This window comes from Nicotiana tabacum, chromosome 6 (assembly GCF_000715075.1).
Source record: "Nicotiana tabacum cultivar K326 chromosome 6, ASM71507v2, whole genome shotgun sequence".
Classification (NCBI taxonomy): domain Eukaryota; kingdom Viridiplantae; phylum Streptophyta; class Magnoliopsida; order Solanales; family Solanaceae; genus Nicotiana; species Nicotiana tabacum.
This window is the reverse complement of record NC_134085.1, coordinates 182,320,534-182,336,603: the sequence shown is the minus strand read 5'-3', so window position 1 is coordinate 182,336,603 and position 16,070 is coordinate 182,320,534. Positions and strand designations below refer to the sequence as shown.

General features: G+C 37.8%; 1 protein-coding gene across 4 annotated transcripts in view; it reads left to right on the top strand.

Moving 5' to 3' along the window:
- LOC107781582 (intermembrane lipid transfer protein VPS13) overlaps positions 1–16,070 on the top strand; it is an 89,555-nt gene that overhangs the window by 51,810 nt on the left and 21,675 nt on the right. For 2 of the 4 annotated variants that reach the window (XR_012711014.1, XM_075256078.1), the window contains exons 17-28: positions 416–563; positions 2,865–2,963; positions 3,115–3,216; positions 4,634–4,692; positions 4,862–4,964; positions 5,810–5,956; positions 6,029–6,145; positions 7,357–7,619; positions 8,751–10,294; positions 10,376–11,586; positions 14,483–14,611; positions 14,688–14,840. Coding sequence is in view for 3 of the 4 variants with exons in the window: in XM_075256078.1 (XP_075112179.1) it covers positions 416–563; positions 2,865–2,963; positions 3,115–3,216; positions 4,634–4,692; positions 4,862–4,964; positions 5,810–5,956; positions 6,029–6,145; positions 7,357–7,619; positions 8,751–10,294; positions 10,376–11,586; positions 14,483–14,611; positions 14,688–14,840 (4,075 nt within the window). In the remaining variant the exon portion in view is untranslated. The remainder of the gene's footprint in view (positions 1–415; positions 564–2,864; positions 2,964–3,114; positions 3,217–4,633; positions 4,693–4,861; positions 4,965–5,809; positions 5,957–6,028; positions 6,146–7,356; positions 7,620–8,750; positions 10,295–10,375; positions 11,587–14,482; positions 14,612–14,687; positions 14,841–16,070) is intronic. The other 2 variants (XM_075256080.1, XM_075256079.1) reach the window with 1 other exon arrangement.

The window sequence follows — 16,070 nt, the reverse complement described above, 5'->3', positions numbered from 1 at the left end:
TACCCCCAATTCCTCTATCAGCTTGCCTATTTCCACCTCAGCTTGTCCTGTTTAATTTCTTTCTTATTGTTTTTGTCTCGTTTTACTTTTCATTTGCCGCAGGAGAGTCTCCTTTACTCTTAGCTCATATGCAGCATCACTTTATATTTTTTGCTTTTTATGATTGATGAGCATGAACTTTTTTTTTCTTTTATTTTTTTTAAAAAAAATTTCTTGGGAGAATATATCAGTTTGAGCTGCACAGATCGTAGATATGCATGTGATGTCTTTGGTTTTATTGAACAGTGTCAAAGACTTCATGCATATTCTGTATGCGTGTTTATGTCTTTCATGATCCCTGGGCTGATACCTACTTTATGTTTATTGTTTTATATTAAGGTGAACTTACAAGTTGCTATTCTGCTTTATCTTCTAGGAAGCTGGGTTATGCCATTGCCAACATGGTACTTAAGGGGATTTTTGTTGGGTGTGAGACTTGGGAAGAGGGTGCTGTTATCATTGCTGAAATAAACTCGGCTGAGATGCTCAATCCATTCAACAAACAAGTCGTTTTACGAACAAGGGTTAGTCTCTATTAAGGAATTTAGTATTCTAAGTGGTGTGTCCAAATTCACATCAAGAAGATTACTATCTTGATAACAATTTAAATTTTTTCTTTGTGATACTTTTTTAGTGCTCCTTTTTTGGCTTTGACTCGTGAATTTAGAACTACTTATCAACTAGATGGTTAGTTAGTTGCAGCAATGTTGGTGTCATGACCCAAATCCGGGGCACGTACTGTCCGCTTTGGCCCAATAAACCTCACAGATTTGTCCCTGGGTTATGCCATTCTCGAGCCCCAAAAGTGCCCGTACCATGTGAAGTTGTATTGTGCCTTATAAAGCTCTTCACTTTTTTGGTTCATTCTGATGTTGGATTCGCCTAAAGTGACATGTGCACCCCTTCTTCAGAAGCTTGCTTGCAAGCCTAGAAGCTTGCGCGTCCTGCTTGTCCTGCCCTCGTCAGCCCGCCTTGCATCATAGGTGTCACATTCACCCCCCTTGGGACTCAGCATCCTCGTTGAGGTTTGCCCTACCATCGTATTGTGAGAGATTCAACTTGATACCATATTTGTCACGACATAGGTCCATGACACGTATTGTCCGCTTTGGTCCAATAGACCTCATAGATTTGTCCCTAGGCGTACACCATCATCGAGTCCTAAAAATGCGCGTACCATGTGAACTTATGTTGTGCCTTATAAAGCTCTTCACTTTCCTTTCTCATTCCGATGTGAGATCACTTAAGGTGACATGTGCGCCCCTTCTTCAGAAGCTTGCTAGCCTAGAAGTTTGTCGGTCCTGCTTGATCCTCCCTCATCAGCCTGCCCTCCGTCATACGCATCATAGTTGGATTGTATTTGTGCGCGCACATCTTTTTTTCTATTTGACTTGCATATTATTTTGACCTAATGAAATATTTCACGATGTGGCTGGTAACAATAAACTACTAAAGCATTGAAGAAGCTGAGAACAATCGATTCCTTTCAAAATCCTAACCTCAAAGTCTTGTGCATTAATTTCAATTCTTAAGTTATTGAACTAGTTATCTCGAGATACTTTGTATCTGGATATGTGAGCATAGTGTATGCTTGGGTAGTTGGTAGGTAGTGTATCCTAGCATTATTGGGGAGCAGACACATTGATAAAGTTGTGAAATACAAGATATAAAATCAAGAGAATGTGTCTTGCGCATAAGTGCTTCTATAGATACATTATACATACTATTTAATCTTTTATAAGATACGATGTATTCAATGTTTGCCGAGTTAAATATTGCTAATTCTAAGCTAACACTTCTCCTCAAGTGGGCAAATTTACTAAGTTTGGTACATATGTAATTCTGTCGCACCCCAAAACTCGAGGGACGTGACCAGCAACCAATGCCTTATGCTTACTATCAAGCAAACAAACTTAACATGAAATACTTAACATAGCCCATGCATGGATACAATTCATAAACATTTGAAGAATAACTTTCAATCATAAAGCATGGCCCATTGGCCTAAACATTTGAATATCATAAAACAACATAATCTTTGAAATATCATGCGAGACTTTAACTTACATAACAAAACATAAACTATATCCCACAACATGTATGGAGTGTCTAGGACATGACGAATGAAAGAAAAGTTTCGGACAACCCAGACACCCAAAGAATAAAACTGACTAGCTTCCACGGGCAAAGCGAGGCTCACCAAAAGCAGCCGTGGGAGTGAGGGAGAGGTCCTAGCAAGCGGTAGCATTTCCGAATATCAACAACTGCATTCACATCTACCTAAGTCTTGGTGGACAGAGCTACCTGGTAACTGTAGTGGTGAGAGGTAGCAGGTATCCTGTGGAATTAGTCGAGGTGCGTGCGAGCTGACCTAAACACCACAATTATAAAAACATAAAGATTATCTTTGGAGGATTGACCTTCGATTTTATTGGCTATGTTACAGTCTGACCATTGGATGTATGTCTTTGGGAGAATAAGGCCACGATATTATGTTGAATTGTCAGTCTTTCCTTACAATTGGTACGTGTTCACCAGTTCAATGTTATGTCCGGGTTGCATCTTTTTGCTGGTGCATTGTTTTGGAAAAAAAAATTATTTCCAGACACCCTTCTTTTTGGGGGACGTTTTAAATAATAGAACATGTATTTTTTTTCGTTTAGTTTTTAAACAGATATAGGTATCATGGTGCTTTCCTTGTCTCACCAGCAAGAAATGATGTTCTTTGTGATGGAATACCAACACCTCTTGCAACCAATTGAGCTTGCATATGTTTGTAAACTGTTATTGCTTAAAATTCTCTAGTTAACCATTAATTCATTTAGGTAAATTCTGATGGAGGCAAGCCAAATATTCATCAACCTTCTCTAAGTTTCCAACTTGACATGTCACATCTTAAGCAGGCTGCTACTTTATCTGTGAAGGTACTATAATTTTCCTTGCTTTTTTACAATATTTAGGTCAGTTACAAGCTTTTAACTATTGGCACAACATTTTGCAGCTATCATGAGTTATTTAATTTTGAATGGGAGGTTTTTTCAAAGACTTACATCCTCTACGTTCGTGTAAAAACAGGCATCTATCCAGCCACTTCACATAACCTGTGATTTAGAATGTGTCAAGAATATTATGAGTCTTTCTTCCCTTTTGGAACACTCCTGTTCTCTGCAGGACACGGTAAGTATTCGAGTTATTATGATTATTGTACTTAGAGATCCATAAAATTTGATACTTTTTGAGATCGCTTAATCCAGAATCTGTCTTATTTCCACTTTAGCCTCCAGGTTAATCCACTGATAAACATAGTTACATTTTATTGTATTACGTACAAAAGGTAATACTGAAAACATGACATTCTGTTTGGTGGTGTTCGGTATCAGTGCGTTGCATTCATTTAATAATTGATTTCTGATTGCCTTTAATATTTTTTGCATGAATATTTCTTATATAATGAATCATGCAATGGATGTCCTAATAGTGCCAGAGAGCATCAAGTTATTAATGCAACAAGAATAGTAGCAGAGAAAAGATACATTAATAACTTGATGAATAGATACTCCTATTAATAGGAGTCAAACACGTACCATATATCATATTTGTCGAAGCAGACAATATCTAACTAATAGACTTAACTTCTCGACTACAACTCTCAACACTGGGCAGGTCTGCCAAATGTCAAAGGCGGCGTAACTGATCAGTTCTTATTTTAAAAACGAAAAGTAGTGCAGCCAGAACACTTCATTAAAAGTTTGGTGATTAATAATTTTAAATCTTAATTTCTTATAAAACTAACATTATAAGTTACATATCAGCATATCGCCAAATGCAAGTTAAGGTAACAAATTTGATTACTTTGAAATCAGAGTAAATAGTTGTCAGAACAGTACTGATGGAGCGGTTGGAGCAACTTATCAGAAGTTCATAGAATGTTGCTGAAAAAGGATAGTTTTCAAAATCACCCCAAAAAAAGTTGCAAAACATGACCAGAATAAGGCAAGGCCACCATACAGGAAAGAGCCCCAGTACTTTTGGAACATTCACCTTAAGGAAGTGCAGATTGGCATCAGATGATCACTAGAAAGAGGCACTGTTCCTTTGGAATTATCAGTGGAAATGAAACATGTGCTGGCTGGACTAGTCACTAGTGCGAGAGAGTGTCATTGGAGTGGTTACTCAAAAAGACATAATGCCAGAACAGTCACCAGAAAGTAGAATTCCTAAATTATGAGAAGGGAGAAACTTTAGATTACTTGATATCTGACGAATGCCATAAATCTCTACCGAGAAATTGTAAATGCTCAAATAACATGTCAGGAAAATCAGAAAAGAGAAAAGAGAAAAGAGAAAAGAGAAAAGAGAAGAGAGACATTGATCGTTTGATGTATGGATAACCCAGTTACAGATGTCAAACACAACACCCATGATAATTTTCCAATGGGGGGAAGACATTCAACTTGAAGTTTTAATTCTCCTTGTATAATTGTAACATTAAAACATAGCATTCTTATACCTAAACTAATAGTTGCTTTAACTAATAAAGCAAGGTTTTGGCAAGTTAGATGATGTCGTGACTTGATATTGTACCGTGTTTCAGATTCTGTCGTCCATCAACAAAATTCAAAATATTAATGCACGACTTCAGACTAAAATTGGGTAAGTACATCTAGCAAGCTCATCTATTAAATATATCTTCTTGCCTCCTAGTCAAACACATGGATATTACATGTCCATTTAATAGGGTCATACTGATGCGAATCAATTGGATATCTATGTTAATCCTCCTGCTCCTGCTGTTATTCCTACGTTTTATATTTCTCCACAGGCATGTCTTATCAAATCGCAAGATTGTTACATGGAATGTCCATATATTGGGTATTACCGTCCTTGTTCCTGCTGGAGATGCAAATTCCGACATGCAGAAGATGGTGAGTTATTCCATGCCATTTTTGGTGCGTTATCTCCATTTCCCATTATTATAGTCTCCCCCTTGTCTTTTAGCTCTTCACTTTCCAGACTTTCCTCCTACCTTGATATTCCTTCTAGGTCTGTAACAACTAAATATGCGCCATTCAACCTGGGTAGTATATTCTATCATGGGAGATATATTTGGATTTGCAATTCCAAATCACATGTATATTTTGTTCAATTCCCTAAATGAGGTTGTTGTTTATCTTCACCGTGCAAAATATGCTGGATTCTTAGCTGGATAGTTTGTTAATGATGTTTGTTTACCTTTTTTAATTTTTTCCTGGTTGTCAAGTAATTTTGCCTCGGACTTGGTATCTAATGACCTCACATGAAAGGTGCATGTATATTTTGTTCAGTTCCCTAAATGAGGTTGTAGTTTATGTTCATTCTGCAAAATATACCGGGATTCTTACGTGGCTAGTTTGTATGACCCACGATAGAAAGACGTGGAGGTCGAGGATTAGGGTTGTAGGTTGACAGTTAGTAGTGTGTTCCTCCTAGGCTTACCACTGGTACTAGGACTATTTTTGTGTTATCTTATTCATGATTCTTTACTATTACATGCTTTGTCATTCGTGCCCGTTACCTTAATATATTGTTGTTAAGTGTGCTACTTGTTGCCTTGTCTCCACTGTTCCTTGAGCTGAGGGTCTATCGGAAACAACCTCTCTATCTTTATAAGGTAGGGGTAAGGTCTGCGTACACACTACCATCTCCTACCCCATTTATGGGAATACACTGGGCTCGTTGTTGTTGTTGTAGTATTGCATTTTTAGTGGCCTGAAATTTCTAGTTTGGGCAGGTTCTTGAAGCAGGGGAATTAACCTTTGCATCAAAAGGTGACAGAGATACTTTATTAGCATCGTCTTGTTGCACTAGTGATGTTGTCTTGGGTTGTCAGCTTCAAGATCTCTATGATCACTTTGAGATTAACATTAGTGATCTTGAGGTCAGTCATTTTGCTCCTTTTTACTCAATTCCTAATCGTATGATGTCAGTTAAGCGTGACTTCTTGCTGCAGGTAAAAATTTTGACTTCATATTCCTCTGGAAATGTCAACCTTCTGGAGAAATTTAGTACCAATATCAATTTGAGATTGTGCATTATTCCTGACGAATCAGAGTTGAAAAATTGTGAGGTAAGGGAACCATTTTCATGATTATGTTTTCTATACCTAGAATTACCAGTTCAATTTTGGGTTTGCAATGGTCTTTCTTTTCTCTTGAAATCATAGGGTCTTACATTTTCAAGCCTTGAATGTGCATGGATCTAATTTTGCTTACAAATTACTGTTTGTTTGCGTCTATGGGTAAAAAGAGAAAAGTTTAACTGCTGAATTTACAAATAATTTTTTTCCCACATTTAAGCTCATTGTTTTTATTGCCTTCAAGATACTAAAGATGCTTCTTTTTCTTCTCATTAATTGGGTGGCACAGTTTCGTGTGGGACATGACCCATACCGTTAAATTTTAAATGGGAAAGCATGACTATTGCTTTTTGACTAATATAATTGGTAGAAGTCCTACTAAATCCCATGTTACCTTTATGCTGAACTACTTTTACTCTTCCAGGCAAAGGTCAGTAAAAAAAATTTAGAGGGAAATATCCATTTGCTTTTAGTTTGAAGAATATATAGTATCAAAGTTTATCAATCTTGCTTGTTATTACTCCAAGACTGTCTATTTATTTAATTATTGCAGGTGTCTAATTTACTTTTTTTTTTTTTTTTTTAATAATACTTTAGGGTGGTTTATCTTTGTTGTTTCGTTCAAATTTTAAAAACTCTAGCTTATCACATAGTACAAAGTCTTCGATACCTTTTTAATTTTAGGGTTCTGTAGTGACGGAGAGAGTGGCATATAGCGAACACGACTATCCCTTTACGCTGTCACCAAAATCCACGCCTCAAAACCTGTGAATAGGTTATGAAATGAGCAATCTACCAATGGCATCAACACCTGCACTTGTTCCTATAAAGGTTAGGTTAGAAATTCAATCTTGGTGATGTCCATTTTTTGGTGATTATTGGTGGGTATATTGTTTTAAGTAATGTTTCATATCTGGTGAAACATGGCAAGTATTTTGGTTTTAATCACTGTATTAAGTTGCAGAATTTGGGTCATGTGGACAATCTTAAAGGTATAATAGCTGATGTTACGCATGAAGAAGATGTTCAAGTTGTGATTGTCACACTAACAAACTGAAACATCTGCCGATTTGAGTGGTTGTATGGAGCAAGTTCTGTTAGACTGTTATGATGCTACTCCACTTGCTAGGTTTTCTAATTCGCAAAGTATGTCTTTATGTTTGATCAGATGCTTATATTGTAGGTTGCTTTTTTGCTTTCAGGTTGATATTGAGGTTTCATCGGTTCTTGCTCACTTTTCACCATTACTATACGGGGCAATTATGGAACTAATTGTTGATTTTAATATTTTGCGTCTATCATCAGACTCCTTGGCGCTAACTACAGTTAATGGAAGTGGGGTATCTGCCGGTTTTTGGTTCTCCATTGCTGCAAATGTGAAATCTATTGGTTTCTTGATTGATTTTGAAAGTGATGTAGAAAATGCTTGCAGTCTCATGTTTTTGCTTCAGACATTAAATATTCGGTATGTGGGTTTGCATCTTGTTTTACTTTTTATCAACCAGACAAGGATATACCATTAGTAATAGCGAAAATACACAAAAGATGAGATGTTATACAAAGTTGGTAAGTGAAATCGTGTTGCAGCTTTATACTCCTAGACATATCATAAATAACGAGCCCGTCTATTAACCATCCTGGGTTTTCACCGCTAGAATGCTACAAGAATTTCTCTAGTGCATAATCATCATACCAGTGTGATTTCAAAAATCATTGGTGGCTCTCCTGAATGGTCTCTTGACATGCGTCTCTTGCTTAGCTGTTTATTTCCAAAATACTTGACAGTTGACAATAAGTGGCACGTCCGATAGAGGAGTTATTTTCTGCTCCGATAAAATTGGACTGTTTTTGTTTGTTTACCTCAAGTCATCCGTGATACAATGCCAATTTCAGGTAAATCAGTCATGCCATCCACCATGATGGAGTCTAAACTGTAGCATTGATCGGACCATTGTCTTAAATTCTATTAATATGTTCTTCGAAATCAGATAGACATTTTGAAGTGCTTCCTTTTAACTGTGGTGTTCGAGCTAGCTTGTGTGGACCTAGACTATTCCACGGGCATCTCTGTCCTCCCACTAGTACAGATTTTGTGTGAATCTCCCCACGAAGACTTGAGCAGATGAAGCATGATCTTACTTTTTTGTCTCTGCTGGAATCCAATATTTTCATGGAACCTTCATTGGCTGCTAGGCTACACACTAGGGTGCTGAATTTGTTTTAAGTTTTTATTTTGTTTTTGGCTGGCAGCAAGTGAGCTTGACTACTTATCTGGCGAGAAAACAAATAGAGGACTAAAGGTGCATTTGAAGTTGTGGCTGAAATAGTTGTATTTCGACTTAACCTTTAAAATTCAAGTATTCACTGTAAAGAAAATATTAGAAAACATTCTCTCTTTGTGCTGGTGAGAGGTAGCAGGTACCCGTGGAATAAGTCGAGGTACGTGCAAGCTTGCCTGAACACCATAATTATCAAATAAAAGAAAATAAAAAAAACATCATGTTGTCTGGTATCTATCCTTCAATCATTTATTTTCTTGTGTTCCAGGAGAGATACTTTTCAAATCATTTCTGTACTAAGTGTTCACTTTATGAAGTTGCAGGTTTGATGGAAAAGAGTCCTTAGAGGGAAGGGCCTCAGTGAAGGATATAAAGATCCATGATTATTGTGGTAGAAGTGAAGGGAAAAGCCTTACCTTTTGCTCATCTCGAAGCTCGTCAGGATCTATGTATCAGGATGATAATGGTGTCAGAATTGACCGTCAAACTGGGGATTCCGATAACAAAAGTAGTACCAATGATCCGTGCATTCTGTTCCATTACAAATACTATGAGAATTCAGGATTCATTGGTCATGAATGTAAATTGAGTTTAAGTGATCTTGATATTCACTGCTACCGTTTTATAATTGGAGTTTTGGTAGGATTTGTTGATAAGCTATCTAAAATCAGAACTTCTCTTCGAGTTGCGGGCAACCCTTTAGTGAATAGCAACAATTGCATTCCTAGTTTTCGTTCCTCGCTTCAAAATTCTGGTTTCTTCAACTTTTTAAAAACTTCTGTGTCTGAATGGGCAAGCATTTCATTGGATCATTTCCCTTTCATCACCCTAACAGATACTGGTTCACTTAATCTTGGAGGTTTCTCAAACGAAAATTTCGTTGAGTGGTGGAAGGTTCTCAATTTAAGGGACAGCAAGGGCATAAATCCTAAGGCCGACATAGAGAATAAAACTAACAGTCAGCTTCCATCTTCTGTTAAGTCGTCTTCTCAAATTTATGATGCTAAAAAGGCGTATTTCATTGATTTGGAGCTCAGCAACTGCAGAGTTCATTTTCATGAACCCCCTTACGTGATTGGAACTCTTCTGTTTCCAAATGTCAAGTCTGCATTGTGTATTTGCGCCGACTATCTGGATATACTTTGCTCTGCTGAGGGTTTGGCTCTTTCTTCTTTACAGTGGACTCATATGATGCAGGATTTCCTTTGGGGTCCCTTGACATCCAGTTCCTCTCCAACTTTGAACCTACGTATCAGGAAAGAAAGTGAAAAGTCACCGTTGAAAATGAGTTTCAGTATCCAGAATGTGTCTTGTGTTTTACCGCCTGAGTTCCTTGCAGTTATCATTGGTTATTTTTCCTTATCTGATTTGAGCAGTCCCGGATTGCCTATTACAGAAAGCTCTAACTCTAACACTTCAAAAGACAATGTATGCACTGAATTTATGTTTGAGATACTGGACTCCAACTTATTTATACCGACGGGGACTAGTGGATCTCAATTTCTGAAGCTTGATATACGACGGTTATATTCTGGTTTCACGCAAAATGGTGAAGCAAAGTTTGTGCTGAAGGATATTCCTGCGGAGTGCTTGGTTACAGAAGATGAAATTGCTCACAGAAATGATTGTCTGGACTTATTTGGATATGACTTATCTCTATCTTTGATGCAATTGGAAGAAGAAGCATCTAATTGTTCAGGTTCTTTTTATGGCCCCACTTGGGCAAATATCATCTTGATTGCGCCATTTAGTGCTGATGTATGGGTGAGATTACCATCCCAATGTGAATGTTGCGATGTCGTATCCTGTTATCCAAGTTGCATTATGACAATAGTCAAGGTTTGTCAACTCAACGCTGAAGGTAAGAATCAGATTCTGTCATAGGTTTTCTTGAGTATTCAAGCAAACCTTTTGCATCTCAGTATTTGCTCTTTGTGCACAGGTGCATCACTCATGATTGGGTGTGAAGCAATGATGGATATGATAGATCAGTTTTCCTCTGTAAATAAACAAGCCGAAGCATTCAAATCTGATATCTTACAGTTTTTTCTACGCAAGGAGGGGAAAAAGGAAAAAGATGCATCTCTGCCTCAAGCCTCTCCTGAAAATTTCATGATAATCCAAGCTTCTGTGAGGTCAATGTCCATAAAATTGCGAGAACAGAAAGGAGAATCAGTTGCTTCTGATCTCATTGGGGAGGTTAACATGCAGTTGCTGTGTTCTGCCTCTTTAAAAAATGATGAACTCTCAAGGCTGAGGATCTCCTTCTCTTATCTACAGCTATTCTCATCACTGAACTCTGTTTTGCTTGCAGAATGCTGTTCTAACTCTGGCTTACCTGTTATTGTAACAACATTTTCATTGTCTGATCATGGTGCAAATATGCTTTCTGTTTCCATGTCTTTGCTAGATGTTTGGATACATTTGTCTGACTGGGTTGCGATCATCAATGTACTCCATTCTTCCTCTACAAAACAACCCAAGATCTTAATGACAAACTCATTATCAAAGAATATTGCACATGTCCCTTTTGACCAACTCAAGGATGATGAAAATGATGGCCCACAAAATTCCTATCCATGTCCAAATATTTTGACGTCTGAAGTAAATGCGGGGCATGTTTCTGGAATTCACTATGTTGAGTTGGAAAGTTTTAGTGTCCAAATTCATGTTCCTGCTTGGGTTAGAAAAGATGCTTTGAACACATCAGAGTTGAAGCAGGGCGAAAAGAGCATGAATTATTTACGAAACATGATTTATGGAAATAGACACGGCCTTTTTACTGTTGGCTTTCAAGCAAGGAATACTAAACTTTTTAACTTCGGGACTACTATGAGATTGAAAATTGATCTAGATAAAACCTGGGGTACAGTGGAGCTAGTAAAGGATGATACCACACGCACATGGCCCCTGTTTGAACTATTTCAAGTGAACCTGGAAGCTGAAATTTGCACTAGTTGCATTGAGCGTATCCATGCGAAGGTGGATCTTCAATGTCACTGTCTGGATGTATGGTTATCAGATCACATTCTTTATTTCTGGCAGTTTGTGGATTTTGAATGTCCAGCAGCTGGGCCTTCTCAGTTTAGTGTCAGTCAAGTGAAATTTGAAATCCAGCTTAGAAAGTTTTCTCTTCTTTTGGCTGATGGAAAGGTGATTTCATCTCTATAGCACTATCTCTACTGACATCATTTCTGCAGTGTGCTTTTGCTAGATTGGACTCAAAAGTGCATGTTGATAACTTGATCTCTTGCTATTTGTTAGTTAGTTAGCTGTTACGTAAATAAGCATAGTCCTGATCATTGCAGTAATAGCAATATTATCAACATAGACCACCAGAAAAATACAGAGACTTGAAGTAGAATGCCGATAAAACACAGAGTGATCGGCTTCACTCCGAGTCATGGGGTAACTGTGTTGAACTTAAAAAACCAGGCTTGAGGAGACTTCTTTAGACCATAAAGTGACCGCGCAAGTGACATACAAGGCCACGAGACTCCCGCTGAGCAACAAAACCAGGTGGTTGCTCCATATAATCTTCATCCTCAAGGTCACCGTGAAGAAAAGCATTCTTAATGTCCAACATGGATAGAAAAAGGCAGCTTGATGCTATTTTAGCCATAGGAGAGAAAGTATTAACTGTAATCGATAAATATCTGAGTATATCCTCTGGCAACAAGATAGGCCTTTTCCCGAACCAAATAACATGTTTGGAATGGATGAAACAAGGGCATCACCTTGGAATAAATAGATCGCCACAGAATACTACATAACTGAGCATCGATCTTCTCCCAAAGTGCTTTGTCCGTTTCATCTCCTTCGCTAGACTTTTTGAGTAAATGATCTTGAACACATAGACCTTTCACCACAACTCGACAGACGAAGCCCAAGCTATGTAGTTTGAATTTCCCGTTAAAGGTTCTGAGGTAATCATAACATCGGAACTGCAGAGCCCGTGTTTTTAGATTCGAAAACATCAACTCCCAAAGACATCGTTGGATTGAAGAGAGGTCTATAAAATTATCACCAATAACAGAAAGAATCAATTGAAACTCGTTGAAACAGACATTGTATTTGCCGGAAAAATTACTGTAGCTGCTGGAAAATCAGTGTAGTCGCCGAAGAAATCTTAAAGTGTTCGGAATAAAAAGAAAACAGTATGGGCCTGTCAGAATTACTAGACGATAAGACTGTCCTGAAGAAACTTTTCCAAAAAATGGCCGGAACAATGGTCACTCGCCGGCGTGTGGGTTCTACGCGCTGCCGGTGTCAGAACTAAGTTCTGGAGGCGCAACAGAGCGCGTGGTTAGGGTTCTACCGGTGTGGCTTTCTGGTATTTGGTCGCCCGAGAATTCCGCACTTGCTAGTGCTGTTATTGTTCGTAAAAAAGTCCACTGGAGAAGGGATCACTCAAAAAACAGCCTGAAATTCACCGGAAAAAGGCACGGTGACTGTCTAGGACTCGCTGGTTACTGCATATCTGGGATTTCTCACGAGTTGCTCTGATTCCATGTGAAAAAGCACGAGAAAATATATTTTTCATGTATATTAACCATAATATAAGTACCCCAATTTATAACAATACGCAATACCTTCCCTACTCCTATTCCATGTAGGACTATGCTTATTTACATAACAGCTAACTAACTAACACTATTCAACTGTCTTAAATCCATTACTATCTTTTAGAAGTATTTAATTGATTTATGCTCTTAAGGGTACCATTGGGAAGCTGTAGACCATCACCGTAGTTCCTTTAATGGTTCCTCCCTTTTGTTTGAACAGTAAATTGACAGTTCAGGGTAGGAATTATTCCTCACTGGTGACTGACATCTGTTTCCTGGCATTCTTTTGTCTGGCACGAAACTTTTCTTGCAAGGTCTTGTGTACTCTACATGAATTTTCTCATTGATATTGAGTGCGGGGGTAAAGTTATGAACATGCATGCTGCTGGTATCCATTTTCACCTTTGGTCCATCATGTCAGTTAGAAGTTGTAGGAGCACTTTGAAATATATCTTGTTTCAGAGAAGTCTAGTTCCTGGAAGCTCACAAAGATATAGGAATGCTGTTAGTAATTAGGATTTGGTCTCTAGGTTTTCGGAGTGTGCTATAATTTCTTCTTCTTCAGTATTATTATTGTTAAGATCTCCCACATTACTTGCGGAAATGGGCTATTGTCACCTAATATGATTTTGGGCAATCCTCACCTCGAACGTTTGAGATTGAGTTTAGGCCCAATTTTCATTGTCTTTACATGGTATAAGTGCCACACACATTCCTATTCTTGGTTAACCCCATGTTACACAACAACAAACCCAGTGTAGTCTCACAAGTAGGTTTTGGGGAGGGTAGAGTGTACGCATACCTTACCCCTGCCATGTTGCACCCCTATGTTATATTATCCACACTCGAAAAAGTCCAGCCTTCACGGAGTTCTAAGAATGTCCCACATTGGTTGAGAGAAGGGCTTATTGCCTCCTTACGCGGCCCAGTGCAATCCTCATCCCATGTGCTAGTTTTTTGATTGTTAAGCCTTATGTCCATCTTCTTTACAATTATGCTCATATTTTCACGAAAAAGTTGTTTTTTTTTCTTTTATCATCGCTGTCAAAACCCCTCTGCACTGAATTGGGAAGAGTTTCTTTTTCTCCTTTTCTTTATCTCGTTATTGTCTCCTTATGTTGTCCTGGGCAAGCATCACCTCTTTTTTTCTTTTTCTTTTTTCCTATTCTTTTTTGGGTTGTTTTCTAACTTTTGTTTATGGGGGTGGCGTGGGGTGTGGTGGCGTGAGGTTCTAGGCTGCAATTTTATCCCTGATGTTCCGTCATATTTAATCTTTACTTTTCTGGTCTTTCATCTGGTTAATTGTGTGGTCTTTGCTTTTTTACTGCTGATGAGTGGGGCGATTCTTGTTTGTTTCATGCCAGTATTGTCTTTTTTATCTTTTGACTACAATGAGTTATTGTCCTTTGATCATTTCTGCTAATTATATCTCATAAATTCTTCAGCTACAAACGTTTTGCTAATACCTGTGTATTTTTCTCTAGTGGAGTTCAAGTGGACCTTTGCTGGAGTTGCTCATGACAAACTTGCTTCTTCGCTCAAATATAGCTGGAAATGAAATGGAGGGTTTAGTGAAGTGTGAAGTCCAAGTGAACTACAATAACATTGACAAGGTAGAGATAACAAATCATGGTTTATCTTCTATTGGACTTCTGGTTCACTAATTTTATTTTCTATCTGGGACAATAGGCGTTGTGGGAGCCTTTCCTAGAGCCATGGAAAGTCCAACTAAGCATACGAAGGCATGACGACCATTCCCTTTTGAGTAGTGACGTTACTAGCAATCTTCATATCGAGTCGACAACTCAACTTAACTTGAATCTTACCGAGTCACTTATTGAGGTAATTTAGTTTTAACTGTTTTGCAAGAAAACTCTCTGTTGCATTTGTTGATAAAATTATTTATTGAGAAAAAGGAATCCCTCTTGGCATTTTCTGGTGGAAATTGTGAGAAAATAGAACAAGGAAGAAAGAATTGTGAGAAACTCTACTCGATTATTCCCTCAAGCTATTGGGTATTTAGATAGTAAGGCATACATGTTCTAAACTAGGAAAGCAAATCAACATGTACATAATTACAGGAAACACCTTATCAATTTTTTTTTTTTTTTACTGAAAACTAGTCATCCTAATTTGTTTGTGATCCTAGTTGTTATGCTGTGTATTTACAATATCCTTAACTCCCCTCAAGCTGGTGCATATAAATCGTATGCGCCAAGCTTGTTGGCGCATACATGGTGAATATATCTTCTAGCTGATCATTCCAGTTTACGAACTTTGTGAAAGTATCTCTTGAGATCATCTTTTCTCTGATAAAATGACACTCAATTTCTATATGTGTAGTCCTCTCATGAAACACCGTATTTGATGTGATATGAAGTGCAACTTGATTATCACACACAAGTTCATTTGGCCAATCTTTCTAAATTTCAATCCTTTTAGTAGTTTGCTTGATCTAGATGAATTTGTAGGCGCCACTTCCATTGCTCTTTATTCAGCTTCTGCACTCGATCTTGCAACTACATTTTACTTCTCACTTTTCCAAGACACTAAATACTACTAAGGTCTATTTAGTCTTAATCATTGAGAGAGTCAAACCTATTGCAACTCAAAAGTCACAGAAGTCTTCTCCATAAATTCAAAAACTGCTTGTATTTGCCTTTATTCTTATATCATTATCTTGTTGGTGTTTCTACGTTTTGTGTCTGTTTCTTTTACTTTTATTTTGAGCCAGGGTTCTAATGGAAACAACCTCTCTACCTTCACAAAGTAGGGGTAAGGTCTGTGTACACTCTACCCCTCCCAGACCCCACTTTGTGGGATTACACTGAGTTTGTTTTTGTTGTTGCTGCTTATATTTGCCTTTATTCATCATCGAATAAAATTTTACACACTTCTATTGTCTTGACAATGGTCTCACCTATGAATGGCATCATAGTATATTATAAGTGGACGTCAGTTGGCGCCTAATAACAAAACATCACCACTGTTATCCTCGTCTTTCTGAGCTTTAATGAGATCAACCTTGTGTCATAAAATACTAGATTATTTTTTGCTGCATCCTTGAAAATG